Source organism: Oreochromis aureus, linkage group 4, assembly GCF_013358895.1.
Source record: "Oreochromis aureus strain Israel breed Guangdong linkage group 4, ZZ_aureus, whole genome shotgun sequence".
In the NCBI taxonomy this organism is placed as follows: Eukaryota; Metazoa; Chordata; class Actinopteri; order Cichliformes; family Cichlidae; genus Oreochromis; species Oreochromis aureus.
Window position 1 is genome coordinate 23924206 of NC_052945.1, and position 15882 is coordinate 23940087.

At 40.1% G+C, this 15882-nt stretch overlaps 1 protein-coding gene across 1 annotated transcript in view; it reads left to right on the forward strand.

Annotated features, from left to right (window-relative positions):
* Nucleotides 1-15882, forward strand: part of cacna1ha (calcium channel, voltage-dependent, T type, alpha 1H subunit a) — a 128781-nt gene that overhangs the window by 47761 nt on the left and 65138 nt on the right. Inside the window, exons 3-4 of the mRNA XM_039611146.1 lie at nucleotides 14683-14794; nucleotides 15430-15563. Coding sequence (XP_039467080.1) covers nucleotides 14683-14794; nucleotides 15430-15563 — 246 coding nt within the window. The remainder of the gene's footprint in view (nucleotides 1-14682; nucleotides 14795-15429; nucleotides 15564-15882) is intronic.

A 15882-nucleotide genomic window follows, 5' to 3' on the forward strand; every position in this document is an offset into this window, starting at 1 on the left:
AGAGCCAGGAAGTTCAGGTGATATGTTTATGGCTTATTTGTATAGGGACAAATATGCCACATGCCTAAGCTAATTTGCAATGCCCGTCCCGAGGAGCACTGCTCATCCTGTCAAAACAGTTGCATAATGTCTTCTGCGGCTCCACAGGAGCTTTATCAAGCCTCTGAAAATAACCCTGACGGCATCAAAGTTAGAATAACAGATTGCCTCAATTCGAGGTCGTGACTTTAAAGTTAAGACAGAGTTCTCGTTTCAGTTTATGGTTGTGGAAATTCAACAGGGAGCGTCTTAATAAAGGGAGCTTTGACTTTAATTCTGAAAAATGTAGATTTAATCAAGATTAAACCCAGTGATAGAAACTAAAAGTCAAGAGTCTGCTGGTTTAGTTTTGATTAGGTATGTTCTTGTTACCTCGTGGTAATACAGTAAAGCTTTTCTAGTAATTCAGTAAATTGCTGATTTTTGTCTACAATTTATATATTTATAGTAACTTTATAGAGGATATTGGAATTTTTATCCTTGAAGCAAGGACACCAGATTCGGCATGTGATGGAGGTGGAGCCGAACAACTGTGGCACACTCAGGTGTACGGGACTGCATGTGTATGCTCCAGATATGAGCTATGCTGTGGGTGGGAGTGATTTACGGAGTTATGTTATTGGCATGTGGCTTTCATGTGGGGAAAAACTAAATATGAAGATGTATTTTAATTGTGTGTGCGAGTTTGTAGCTGTTCAGGTTTAAGGCCAAGCCCCTCTAGATGCATCTGCTCTATTTAGGGTGCTCACTGTCTCTCTTTTTGCCCTCCCGTTCCTTTATACTGTGGCTTACACACACACACACACACACACACACACACACACACACACACACACACACACACACACACACACACAGACAGTACATGCACATGATGGGCCAGATGACATAGAAAAGAGAGTTTCACCTTGGGATGCCTTTGGTTCAGGTATGTCAGGATTGTTTCAGTCCAGTAACTCATGTGCGCGCTGCGGCACGGCAGAGGACAAATGCTTGTGTTAACTGTTTCTGTTACATCGCAGCGAAACTGAGAACATCTATATCTGTCTTTTGTCACAGCACAGACAGCTTTGATGGCTTTAACTGCTTCGGCGTGGACCACAAAGATGTGAAGTTCACCAGAAAACGTTTCGCTATTGAAAAAAATGTCACCGTCGTCCTGGACGATTAAAGGGGCTGTGGAAAATTCGTGGGAGATGAAAGAGCACGCAGGCGAGAGACAGAGGGAATCCTGGTGTAAGTGCGTCACTGCTGCCTCATCCTCCTCTCAGGGGTGTTTGAAGGAGGAGGGACAGAGAAACGCAGGGATCGAGAGATGAAAGCGAGAACGAGGAGACGAGGAATAGAGGAGCGAGTTCAGGGACAGGCTGATTTATGAGTTTCTGTTTCTGAGTCGTGCCGTCTTTGAGGACTCAACTAAGAGGAGCCAATGTGTGGAGTTCGCACGCTCTCACACAGACACACACGCAGAAAAGCACGCTCACGCTGTAGACACACGAGACACATGCGGCGCTGCAACTAGTCATTCTGTTGGCAAAATCCTTAAAGTAGTGATCACAGCAGGAGGGAGTCTTTTTATGTTTGAGGTAATGGTTATGTGTGTGCGTGCGCGTGTGTGTGCTCTAGGTGGCAGATGGTGAAATAAATGAACAATCATTCCTATCAAACAGGGCCTGGAATCTGGATTGGAAACACTCCACTGCCACATTGACAGAGTGAGACGGATAACTAGGATGCAAAGAGGAGGGAAAGAAGGAGTTAAGGGACAGATGAAAGTGAAGTGGGCGGAAAAGAGGGAAAAATGGCTGGTTTTGGTTTGAGCGGGGATCCATAGCCGAGTTTGGAGATGAGCGATAGAGGGTAAAACAAAAAGGAAAAGGAAGAAAGGACAGCAGAGGGGAAACAGAGCTCATTAACAGTGAACGGAGGGATAAGGAAGGAGGACAAACAGCTTGGGATGGTCAGTCAGGCGTTGCCAGCAGTTGGGAGAAGCTCTGAATCCTACAGAGCTCTTCAAAGCTGCTAGTTGGTTGAAATAGTAATAAGTTCCCCTGAGATTTGCTCACCGCTGAATCAGTAAAAAGTAGTAATTGATGTCTAAAAGTGGCACCATGCAAAATCATTAAATTATTTGGTGATAAGGATGCTTTATTTATATACTATTCATATTACAAAATACCTTCTGCCATAAAATATGCCGAAGACATCAATTAAATAAATATATGACAACATCTTACCTACAATATGTAAGCTTGTGAAATTGCTGGTAAATCTTCATTCTAGTCTTTAATGGTAAATTTGTGATCAAGCAAACACGTGTAATAAACACTCACCAGCCCCTCCTGCTTGAAGCAGCCATCAGAAGATGGAACCACTGTGGTTATAAAGGGATAGACATGATCAGCAGCATAGTCAGGTAGGCTGTGGGGTTTAAATGAAGGTACTGAGGGGCCCAAAATGTGCCAAGAAAATATCCCCCACACCATTACACCACCAGCCTGAACTGTTACAAGGCAGGATGAATTCATGCTTTTCTGTTATTTCTGCCAAATTCTGACCAAATATCACGGCAGAAATCAAAACCAGACCAGGAAACAATTTTCCAATCTTCTGTTTTCCAATTTTGGTGAGCTTGTGTAAATTGTAGCCTTATTTTCTTCTTCTTAGCTGACAGTAATTATACCCAGTGTGATGTTCTGCTGAGAGGCACTCTTCTGCTTACCTTAGTGGTTATTTGAGTAAGGTTGCCCTCGTATCAGCTCAAAAGCAGCTTGGCCTTCTCCTCTGATCTCTAGAATCAACAAGACCCTGTCACCCAGGGAACTGCCGCTCACTGGATATTTTCTGTTCTCCACCAACTCAGATGGTTTTGCAGGAAAATCCCAGTCAATCAGCATGGCAGTCGGGTGTGGTCAGGCTCACCGGCTGTAGCATCAAGACCTAGGGCAGATTAGGGAGCGGTCCTAGCTGGTAAAAGTGGTATAAATGCATCAGCTAATTCACCTCTCTCCCAATAAAGTTGATGTGGACTGGAGGGAAAGGAAAGAAACCTGGAAGTGCAACAGGACTTGGTGCCACAGAGCATCAGCTCACACATAAACCGTGTTTGCTATTTGACAATAAAGTATTGTGACTGTGCGTCTGAGGTGTGATTTGCGTTGCTGCACCTTGAGGCAATTGTTGTTGTGATTTGGTGCTATATAAAAAAAAATTCAACTGAACTGAACTGAACTGAGGAGAAAGCACAGTGACATGTTTCTGGTCACCATCAGAGTCACTAAAATCACCTTTGTTTCCGATTCTCGATTTGATCTTCAGTTGTTTGTCTCGATCATGTCTACATGACTGAATGCACTGAGTTGCAGCACACGATGAACCCAAGTGCTCATGCTAACTAATGTACACTGACCCTTTTTAAGTAAAATAAACACACATTACGTGGTGCCACACTGATACTAAAGCATTTTTTAAAATAACAATTTGACAGATATAGTTTTTTAAAATTTTATTAATATTTTTATTTGCTCTACATTTACCATTGAAGATCTGTCTATTGAATAAATATCCATTTTATCTGCCAACAACCAGCACGGCTGATATCAATGGATAACAATGCTGGTCTGATACAACAGTGCGTCCCGTACATTAATATTTTACCTGTCAACTTTCATCCAGTTTTTCTTAAGGTATTTCAAGCACAGAGGAAATGTTGTCCTTAACATAATTGGGAACACAAATATATACTAACAAGCACTTTTTTTATACTGACTAAACACACACAGAGCCACACACACTGCCGCCCTGCTGATCGACCTGAGCCAATAGTGTGATTAGCCTATTACATCTGATGGAATTGAGTTTGCTTTTCTGTAATGAAAGAGGGATGGACCAGAGCATGAAGAATGAGGATGAGGGTGTGCAGGAGAATAGATATCGAAAGAAGCTGGAAGGAAATGTGAGGAAACGGAGGAGGACACTCGGATCAGCAAGAGAGAGGTGAAAGGTTAAGAGGACAGATAGAGGGTGGATAACGTAGTGAGATAATGGTGGCAGCTGGAGAAAGGAAAGAGAGAAGGAGTGAAGGTTAAAGTTGAGGAAAGGAGGAGAGAGGAATAGAGATACAGTAAGGTCTTGGGCAGGGGGGTAGAAGAAGAGAAAAAGGGGGGAGGGTTAACCTTGTTTTCAGCAGGGGAGTGGGGTTAATACTACTGCACTCCTGCGATATTACATTTTCTGTAACATCAGCATGAATTTATGTCATGTCAGAAAATTAAATAAACTATGTACATTAGAGAAATTAAATGCATAAGGCATAAAAGAGAAAGAGGGCGAGGACAGAGTTTATAGAAGGCAGACCCAGTAGCACTGACTAATGAGAAGAGGGCAAAGATTACCGTTTACATGGAGAGAAAATGAAGAAAGATTTCATCAGCTTTTATCCTTTTTATGTTTTTGACCCCCTTAAAAAAGAAGAAGAAAAAGAACAACTTTTAAAAAGTAGTCCAGCAATCAGATGACTCCCTCTAAGCATGCATTTGGTGACACTGGAAAGGAAAAACGCCCTTTTAACAGGAAGAAACCTGGCAGAACCAGCGTGGCCATCTTCTGAGACTGGTTGGGAGTGATGGGAGGAATCCAGGACCAAAAACACACTGTGTTTAGAAGGTGTAGAGATAGATGGTGTTTTTGTAAGTGATAAAAAAAGGTGCAGATATTAAACTTTTTGTCACTAGTAGTAAATTTTGCATAAAGAGAGAGAAATCTTTCACATGAGGTGGAAGTTCATAGCAGTTTCACAGTGTTGGGACAGCCATTTTTTCTGCACTCTGGGTTGCAGAAGTATAGTTGAAGTGTAACTTACAGAGGAGAAGCGCTTTTTAAGCCTGATTTTGGGGCCAAGTAACATTTTTTAAGTGGTTTGACTGGAGATTTTATAAATCACTTTTGAAATTAAAGCCATGGTTTCATATAACTGCCCTAAAGCGTTACCAAAATGGGGGCCAAGTGGTGAGACTGGCTTTCTAAAAGGACTTTGATAAAGACTTGAATGCAATTTCTAGAATACAAGGCAAATCCCCCTGGAATTTTTCCTCTTTTCACTGCTTTCTCTTCCATTTTTTCTACAGAGTTGCGCTCCATTAGCCCTCAAAGCACTTTAAGACTCACTTCAGTGTTGCAGACCCGGCTGTGTTTTCCTCCGTCTCGCTCTGTGCGTATGGATGCATAGATTTGCCTTTGTAAGCCATCTGTCTTCATGATGGAGCTAAGTGCTGTGACTGGTCACTGATCTGACCCTTTCACATTTACACTAATTACATTTCATTAAGTTCCCAATTTAGTGGAATGAGGCAAACAAAGCAAAGCAGAGAAGTTGAAGTTTATCCATTTGACTGAGAAATTTCACTTGACACGAGAAAGTAACAGTCATGGAGTTTAAGAGGGGGAACCGTGAGGCTCTTTAAACTGTGCCCACCAACTGTGACCAATGGCGTCTGCACAGAAATATTTTAAAATATTTTAGATTTCCTTTGCCCTCCTGGCTTACTGCTGCACAAATGGAAAAAAACAAACCCTGCAAAGTAATGCCAGCTAATGTCATTCCATGCCGTAGCATTTTATTTGACTGCTCATTGTTCAAATCAAACTTATGTTCTTGTGTGAATGTGTGGTCGGACAAAGAAAGCGTTGCCTCACTGTGTAGGAAAGGGAAGTTTAGGAGCTGTAACCAGAGGGGACAGCCTAAATTTGTAGCTTATCGTAGAACAAAGAGCACTAAGCCGTGGAGCACCGAGGGATAAGTTCTGCTTGTGAGCCGAGAGCTATGGCCCTCTTTAACTCATATGGACAAACAGAGAGCCGAGGGAGGATGGAGGCGAGAAAGAGGGTAGGGGAGATGAAATAAAGGAAGCCATAACAGGGAAAAAGAAGACAAAAGCATGCCAAATATGGTCTTAATCTTTATGCAGATGAATTGCTGCTGAGATGGGAGACAACTGGGCATCTCTATGTCTGTACTGCTTCAGTGCTTCTTTACTGAACTGCAGCCTCCCTCCTCCCCTCTGTGCTCTCTATGGCTTCCTCTTGTATTCACTGGCTTCAGCCTGACAGCTCAACTGGAGTGTCCTTGATATGTGTGTGTGTGTGTGTGTGTGTGTGTGTGATCTCTCTTGTGTATTCAAGCTTCTGTGTATCCATGTATGCCTACATGGAGCGTAAGGGTACTGTTGTTCTCTTGTAACAGCAGCAGCTTGTGTCTAAATGTGTGTGTGTGTGTGTCAAGGCTCTGTTGAACATGTAATGCTGTACTGTGCACACTTTTAAGTCCACCGCAAAAAATAAAGAAACAAGCACAGAAAATAATGCAACATGCAAATCATGAACCAAGCGTGAGTGTAAATGTGTATACAAATACTATGCACTGTTATGTGTGTGAATGTGAACTTTGTGAATGTGTGTAAGTGTTTTCACAGTCGCTGTAGGTGTGAGACTTTGCTGTGACAGAATGTGGTGCAAATGTAACAGGCTCCTACAAACGTGTAGTACTGCATTGTGATATCTGTCTTGTTTACCTCGGATGGGTTTAATTGTTGCATATTTGTAGAGCAGATGCTTAAAGATGAACAGTGAACCATACAGGTCGTGAATGTTTTGCCATATATATTTTCTAGGTGTGAGGATAAAATCGGTAGAGCATATATAGCGTTATTTTGTGTGGCTATATTGCATTAATACACGAAATATAGATATTTTGTTAAAATACTTTGGGAATACTACGAACAAGAGGGCTCATCTCATGCACCAAAAAGCTGAGATAACAACAGATAATGACAGATAACAGATTGCACATAAGTGCCAGCTTCACCCCATTCAATTGCAGACTGATAGCAGACTGGCTGCAGACTGACTCTGTCTTGTGGCAACATTTATGGCATAAGAAACAGTGTTTGTATCATTTTGTAACAAAAATTAACTGAAGTGCGATACATTTATCATATTGAATAAAAAAGATAACAGATAATAATTTGCAGTTACTGAATCAGTCAGTATATCGGAAACTGTTAAAAATCGCAATAATATCATATTGTGTGTGAAGTATTGTGTTACTATCATATCGTGGGGTGTCTGGTGTTTCCCATCTCTAATATTTAAGTTCTTATTTGTCTAAAGCTTTAGTTTGACATTCATTTTGGCTTTTAAGAATATAGTATATGAATTCTGTCTTGCCATTTAAGAAGAGCTTTAATGGCTCAAGTAGGACTACAATCCATTATATCGTGCCAACCAAATAATGTGGTTATGCTTGAGGGTGAATAATAGAGAGTAGAGACATAAATGCGGCAGCTGAGGTGGGGGGAGAACTGGTGAGAGTCAACGATCGGGAAAAAGGAAGAAAGCAATAAAAGTTTTTTGATATATATTTCCAGCAGTGGGTCGAGGTTAATACTCCTGCACTGTTGTGGGCTAAATTTTCAGTGACATGAGCAAAACTTTTATTATTGATTTTTCCTGTAAAGCCTTATTAATTAGCACCAATCTTATTCATTGCTTTTCTAATGGTGGACAAGAGAATCTTTATTTTAAAAAGTTGTTGAGATTTTTTCAGGTGTTTTGCTGTTACACCTGGGTTTTACTTGTTTCATGACTGAACATTGTGCATTCTTAAACATAGTAGCTAAAAGAGTCCTGAATTTAGCACATTTGGTACAAGGTTTGTCTAATTATTGTGGATTTTCTTAACACCATTGTTATTAGAGATGCTTTGGTTGCTTTTCTTGATTTTTGGATCTCTACGATGTTTCTTCTAAGGTTCTGCACCTTTTTATGAGAGAAAGCAGTTTTGAGGTTAATCTTGTGTTTAACCATGCTTTAACGGACAATTAGCCAAACAGTTAATAAACACTGTCACACTTCGTTCAACTGTTCATTAATGCAAATATCTAATCAGCCAAACACATGGGAACGACTCAATGCATTTATGCTCGTAAAGAATGACGTTCAAATTAAGCAGAAGGGGGAAGAGAAGTGATTTAAGTGACTTTGAACGTGGCATGGTGTCTGGTGGCAGATGGGGTGCTGAGTTTTTCAGAAACTGCTGATCGACTGGGATTTTCCCACGCAACCATCTCTAGGGTTTACAGTGAATGTTCAGAAAGAGAGAAAAAGAAAACCAGTAAGCAGTAGTTCTCTGGGTGAAAATGCCTTGTTGGTGTCAGAGGTCAGACTGCTTTGAGCTGATAGGAAGGCAACAGTAACTCAAATAACCAAGATTGGAAAAATGTGGCCTGGTCTGATGAGGCTCAATCAACATTCAGGTGGCAGTGTCACAATTTGGCAAAAAACAAACAAACCATAAAAGCATTGATCCATCCAGCCTTGTGTCAAATGTTCAGGCTGTTACTGGTAGTGTTGGCAAAATGGCATATTTTGGCATTATTTAAACACCACAGCTTCCCTCAGTGTTGTTGCTGGCCATGTCTATCCCTGTATGACCACAGTGTAGCCATCATCTGTTGGCTGCTTCAATAATACACCACATCACCCAGCTCAAATCATCTTGAACTGGTTCATTGTACTCAAAGGCCTCCACAGTCACCAGATCTCAATCCAATACAGCACCTTTGTAATATGGCAATCATGGAAAGCTGCAGCAATTGTGTGAACTATCATGTCAATATGGGCCAGACTCTGTGGAAGTTTCCAGCAGCTTGTTGAATCTGTGCCATGAAGAAAGAAAAAGGAGGTCCAACCCAGTATGAGGAAGATGTGTGGAATAAAGTATTATAATATCGACCTTCACCCAAAGTGGGTGAGTGTGGGTCATTTTTCCTTGTTATAGGTAATACAAACAGGTGCCATTCTACAATAAACTAGTTCTCAGTCGCAGACTTATGAATATACCCAGTCCTCCATATACAGTGTGACACAGCATAGCCCTAATGTGATTTGCCCAAAGTGCCTCAGCGTGAATTGACCTTAACAAGTGAGACCAAGAGCGCTGTGTGCTTGGCCTGGATTGTAACTACTGAACACAGAATTTAACCTTGCTCGTTGCACCATACAGCTTTTACATTTAATAAAGTGTCTGCTTCTCTATGTGTGTGCATGTGTGTGTATCATGTGTTTGTGCGTGTGTGTGCCTTCAAAGACAAAGTCAAACAAAATTTGAAAACCACCGGTAAGTTTGCTGTTTTCTGTTTACTGCAGTTCACTGTCTATCCCTACTTTGCGGCAAGAGCCCGGCTTAGCTTTGAAGACTTGCACATTAGTGCTTGTGTGTGTCTGTGCCCGCATATGTGTGCGCGTGTGTGTTTGTGGTGGATGGGGTGGGGGGTGAAGACAGAAGGGGACTCTGGAGGTGTTGACTGTGGAGATTAAAGAGGAATTAGAGAAAGCAGAGCACAAGGAGGCACAGAGGGGCACGAGAGAGAGAGCGAGAAAGAAGAAGAAGAAGAGAGAGAGAACTTTTCTGAATATTCAAATCTTTCCTTTTAATTCAGCTGCAGATTACTGAATCTTTCATCTGTCAAGGAAGGATCGACCTTACACTGCTCGACTTACTGTGTGTGTTTAAACTGTGCATTGCAACAGACTGACCCAAGGCATTTTCCAGTGTGATTGAAGATGTTTTTTTTAGTTTGTAGCTATACCTGCAACAGCATGCTATTAACATTTTTTTTATTACTACTCCCCCGAGGGAGCCACTTGTTTAACACTGTTTTACACTGATGTAATTGCTAAATAAGAATCCAGTACATTTGTAGATCGGGTGCACAACACAAAGCTATAACGCCACCGCCTGTGAGTATTCCCCTCTTTTTTAGATACTTGCACTCCCTCTCATTTTTTAAAAAAATCTTCAGAGAATAAGCCGCTGCAGGGTTTGCATTCTTTCAGACTCCCACAGTTGTAATGTTTCCGTTAGCTTGAATATCTAACTGTTGCATACCATGGGAACGAGAGCTCAATGCACTGGCAGAAACCATGTTTTCTAGAAATAAAGCAGTGCAGTTTCTCTATGTTTTCTATGTGTGATGCTTCTTATAAATGTAAACAAATCATTTGAAAACAAAATGCTGGTGCAGCTATTAAATGCATTAAAATATTTCTTAATTTTTAATCCTTGCACTACCTGCACTCCTGCATGGATGCTATAGTCACACTAGGGAAAACGGTGTTTGGAGACTGGGGGACGACCCAAGTTACTCCACATATGGCCAATAATATAGTTGGTGTTTAAAACGGCTTCGAAGACAGGGACCAGGTCTGCTGCCACTAGCATTCAGTTGATGTCTTCAAAGCAACTTCGGTGCATCATAATGGCAATATAAAATGCCATTAAGACAGTCAGTCTGCTTCCACTTTGCAATTTAATGGGGTCAAGTTCGCAATGACATCCAATTTATTTGTGATAATATGGCAATTGACTGTGATAAATTGGCAAAAGTAGCAAATTTGTTGCCATCTACATTAGAAATAGTTTATTACCTATCCAGCCAGAATAAACTGGATAAGTCTTTAACCACATAACCTAGTGCTAACCCTCAAGCACACCTATGAGCACCTCTGAGTTCTAACTTTTACCAACATTATCCCTGTGATTTTATAAAACTCCACCTGGTTTCACAAGGACAACAGCAAATATTTTCATTTAATCCAATTTATTTTGTTGTCTTGTGGTTTCTGGTGACAGAACATGAGTAACTCGCTCAGGTTGTTTAGGTTAGAGGTTCTAGAGACAGCTGTAACCTATTATGTGCCAGTTCAGCTAAGCTACATTTGTGCCTGCGCAATCCTACACTCATATGTTCAGCGAGCATATCCTTATAGTTGTCCTATTTTCAGAACACTAACTTAATAGATGCCTGCTGCAAAAACACTGGCTCCACTCTCCCTGAAAAGGCAAAACATTGGTATTAAGTAAATACAAACAACATTTTACCATTTATGCTTTAATTGATCTGCATATATAAGCAGACTCGTGTCTTTTAGCTTTCCTCATATTGCGTACTCACTGTCACTAGGGAGAATAAATATGCTGGGCATTTTGGCAGAGCTCACTGCGCATTTGTAAGGTTTAAGCGTAGGTGAGTATTGGTATCCGAGGCTCAGGAAATCCTGGTGGGAACAGCATAATCTTGATGATGTGTTGGAGGAAGCAAAGCATAGTCTATTGAATACACGTAACAGTGCCACAGATGGCTAATTGTAATGTTTTTGCTCACAGGATATTTTAGCTCCTTGTCCAAAAATGTCATATGTAATTGGCATAAATAATTGAAATTGCCTCTACAGCTTATCTACAGCTTAGTTGTCTAAAGGAAATTCCTCTTAAACTGATAGGATGCAGGAATTGTAACGTAAATTAAAACACATTACATTTTTGCTATGCCTATTCTTTGATGGACTGCAGTTACTCACTATGTTGCAAGGAAAATGTGTAAATCAGTGGAAGAAAAACACAAAATAATGAATATGGAGGATGCTTTTGAGAAAAAATGGATTTTATCTTGGTGAAAAATTAAAAATACACCATTATAACCACATTTCTGTTGACTTTTTTTGCCTGTGTGTGTACATGTGACCAGTATAACTTTAAACGGATGTACACACCTGTTGAAATGTGTAAAATTCATAATATGAAGCTGTTTAGGTAGAAAACAAGACTTTTTTTTTAAAATTACAAGTATACTGAAAAAAGAAACGTGCATTTTTGTGAGAAGTTAGCTATTTGCTAATATATATGTTTCAAAGTTACGGTATAATGGCCAATAAATGAGAGTTTATAAAATAAAGAATAGCAAGGAGAAACACCCTTCAGGTATTCTGTGAGGGTTGATGTTGCATAGTTTGACCACCGGGGGGATCCGGCAACTTCCTGGGTTTGGAGCACCACAAACTACAACGGCTAATCTGAGCAGAGTTGGGTACAGTTCAGTGACGCAATCATGTCTTGTTATCAAGCCGTGATTTACATATTATCTTAGTAGGGACTTAAAACAAAAACTATCTGCAGATTTATTCGATCGTTAAATCACGAAATGTTGGTATTGGTAAGTTCTGTATTGGTGCGCTGTCATTTTTGCAGATATAAGAAAAAGGTCTTTGACTTACAATATAAAGTGCATTACGCCGTATAAATGAAATTTAACTCAATCAAATTGAAATGGTGGCACATTTGTGAAGTGGTGTGTGTACCTTTGTTAGCTTCTCTAAAATGGGTGAAGGTAATTTCAGGTCTGGTATGAATGTGTTTGTGGTGCCATGCCTCCTGTTTGCAAACTTTCATGCTAACGACGTGTTGGGTATATGGCTATGATTGCGTATGCAACGATTTGCCTGCATTGCTGTGCCTGTGTTCCAAGAAAATAGAAAAAGAAAAGGAAATTTTATGAAGCAACCCTAGGATCTATGTTTGCAATTCAATTCTTCTGACTAAAACATGTACACACTCACAAAATTAGCATATGAGAATGTGAAGGAAAAAAAAACTAATTGTGTTCCAGCACAAATTAAATCCAGGATATTTTCCTATCGTGGTAATAGGCTGCAGTTGCATCTCAAACAACCTCAGGACAGAAAACAGTATTTGAGGTCAAACTTTTTTGCTGATACAAACTTCTGTCTTGGCCTCCGATCACAGCGTTAAGTCCCAAGTGTATCTGTGTTTGTGCATTTGTGTGTGGAAAACAAGCATAATGTAATTAGCATATAATATTTGTATCCCTACGTTTGCGTGCGCTTCATAAGACTGTCCGTGAGTAATGTGGAAGACAATAGTCACCATTTGTTTTCTGCTTTAACTCCTTCTCTAATTAGAACAGTACTCCACCTTGGGAATACTTTTGCACTGCAGTTCAGTGCGCACACCAGATCACTGAGTGTATAATGTGCCTGAGAAAATGTGTGGGATGTGTGTTTGGGGTAAAAGCCAACCAAAGTAGAAAAACAGCAGCATCAGAGCCTCTGATTTAGGTTTCCTTCTAATCACGTTCACGTCATTTTCCCTCCTTAATGTATTTTGCGATCCCGGTCTTTCTCCCTATATCCCTTCTTCTCACTTAACATCTCCTCCATTGGGTATAATTTTTTTCCCCCATTAAGATGATGACACATCTTCTGAAATGAACAGCCGCACTGTGATGTATATACATTTATGACTTTGCTTGTGTTTTTGTAACCTGGTTTGATTTATGATAGAAAATCATACTTCCACATGTTGTTAGTGCTCATCGGATGTGCTCACCGATGTTTGTTCTTACTGTGGTTATGACTTTGTTGTGAATTGATATATTTTCCACATGCTTTTTGCGTGATCGGATACAAACAAAAACCGAATGAGAGAAATGATTCGATTTTGCATCTGACAGACGCCTTCAGATTTAACGTATTTTTTTCTTTCAGAAATGCAGATCCAGTTTTAATTGCCATCTGTGTTGATGCACTCAAAGCACATCAAAGACAGAAACTCCATTTATGTCTGTTTTTGAATAGTAGTTCAATATGGCATTATGTGTTAATAATTTATGCTACACCACAGAGACAAAAATTCAAGGAAAAAAAATCCACAGTCATCAAACCTCTCAAAATTTATTGCTTTGTATTAAATAGATAATCTCACTCACCACCAAAAAAGGATAAAAGGATAGGACCAGCAAAATCCAGCAAAAGGAAAGATTACTCATTAGTGCTTTTTTAGTCAGGTCAGAGGTGACATCTAAGATCAACATACCTTCCAAATGAACAACCAATCTTTGTAATGGGAAAGTAGGACAAAGGTTTTCAAATAGCAAACCTTTATTGTTAGTACCAGTACGTGTAGAATTGCATGATGATGATTGCTGAGTAGCCTAATAACCTTACATTACTTACATTATGTTAGCTACATCGGCGGCCCCTACCCTTTTTTGCTCCACGGACCAGTTCATCTCCGACAGTATTTTCACAGACCGGCCGTTAAGGTGTCGCGGATAAATACAACAAAATAAAACCAGTACCTGTACCAAAAAAAAGATGATTTATTCATAACACATGGGAAAAGACCCAGGGAAACCAAGTTACTGATAAAGGCGATAAAAAAATTATGATAAAAACCATGAAAACCATCAATTTCACACCCGAGCCTCAACTTTTGCGGCCCGGTACCAAACGACTCACGGACCAGTACCAGTCCATGGCCCGGGGGTTGGGACTGCTGGGCTACCTTACATTTATATAACGTTAGCAATTGCAAACATTTTAGCCTATGGAACATAGTTAATTTTGCAACAGCTGCTGCACATTTTTTTTCTTTTTCTTAAGTTTGTCTTACTTCTTGAGCATGTAAGGATAGACAAGAGCGCTATAGATGTATGCTTCCCCCTGAGTTAAGGAAAAACTGCCGACTTGGCTCCTACGGTTTAGGTCATAAAGTAACCAAGAAAGTGTTCAATTGTGTCATAAATCAAAAGATCTGCATGGTCATTTTCCCATAGGCTTCTATTCCATTGGACCTTTCATAAAAAAAGATGTTGCCCTGTGGTGGCCATTATCAATAATACAGGTTTTAGGCACTTTACAGTAGGCTGCTTTGACTATATACAGTCTGTGTTTTGCATGCTTTTGAATTCACACAACATATGTTTTGACCTTAACTTGCTCTTGCACGTGGTTTGAGCACGTGTCCATGTTGGTGATTCTGCTCAACTGTGTGACTCTGGGGATGTATCGGCCCTGTGAGGACGTTAGCTGCAAGTCAGAGTGGTGTCGCATCTTACAGGTAAGTGCTGCACTCAGTCACTGTCAGCTGGGCCTGCTACACAGTATGCAGTAATGTCAGCAGCTGATTGGTTGTTCATTAACTTACTGACATGTTCAAGAGTTTTTTCAACAGAAGCACCATTCACTACAAAGACAAGAACCATATTTTTTACTTTTATTTTAACTAAGCTACCTCAATCAGTGTTTTAAATAATTACACGTATGCAACCACATGCATATAAACACTCATGAAAAAATTTAATTAGTCATTTTCCTCTTTTCACGCCCATTTATTTCTATAAGCTTTCACTGTAGCGCGATGCTGATTCCTGGCACACTGAGATGTTCTCATTATATTCAAAGAGAGACATTCTTTTTGCTGTAATAAATGTCTAATTAATTGAGACACAACCATAAACATAGTACGCCCGAGTTGTTCCCTGCTGGGATAAAACTAACTAACTGATAAAAGCACTCTTTGTCGGAAAACCTCCTCTAGCATTTCCACTTTTTGGGGGGTTCAGAACGCGACTGTTTTGATAAGGAGACTTAAAAAGAATCATTCACTTTGCAAAGATTCCACTTCCTCTTCGTTTTATTGTTGTCAAAGCTTATTTTTGTCTGTGTTCTTGTCACTTTATCCTTTGCGACCAGGTGTTGGATGACTGCATCTTCGCTTTCTTTGCGGTGGAAATGGTTATCAAGATGGTGGCCCTGGGAATTTTTGGCTCCAAGTGTTACTTTGATGACAAGTGGAATCAGCTTGACTTTGTCATTGTCATGGCAGGGTTGGTATCCCACTGCGCCTTTTGCTCATCTCCACTAATTGCTCAATTATCTCTATCACCAGCAGCTTAAATATTAACAGTCTGCTTAGGATAAAAGAAATAAGAAAAAGCACTTTATTTCTTCCTCCTATATTATATAAATAGGGCTCTTTACACCTCACACATACAAGTTGTAGTTCATTCGGTGGTTCACCACGCCCAATTTGAAATACATGGAGACTGATCCCATGACTTTGGCACACACTTCCCTTGTGCTTATTTTACATCGAATAACTATTTAAATAAACTTTAGTTTTGCTCCACCTACATATCCATAAGA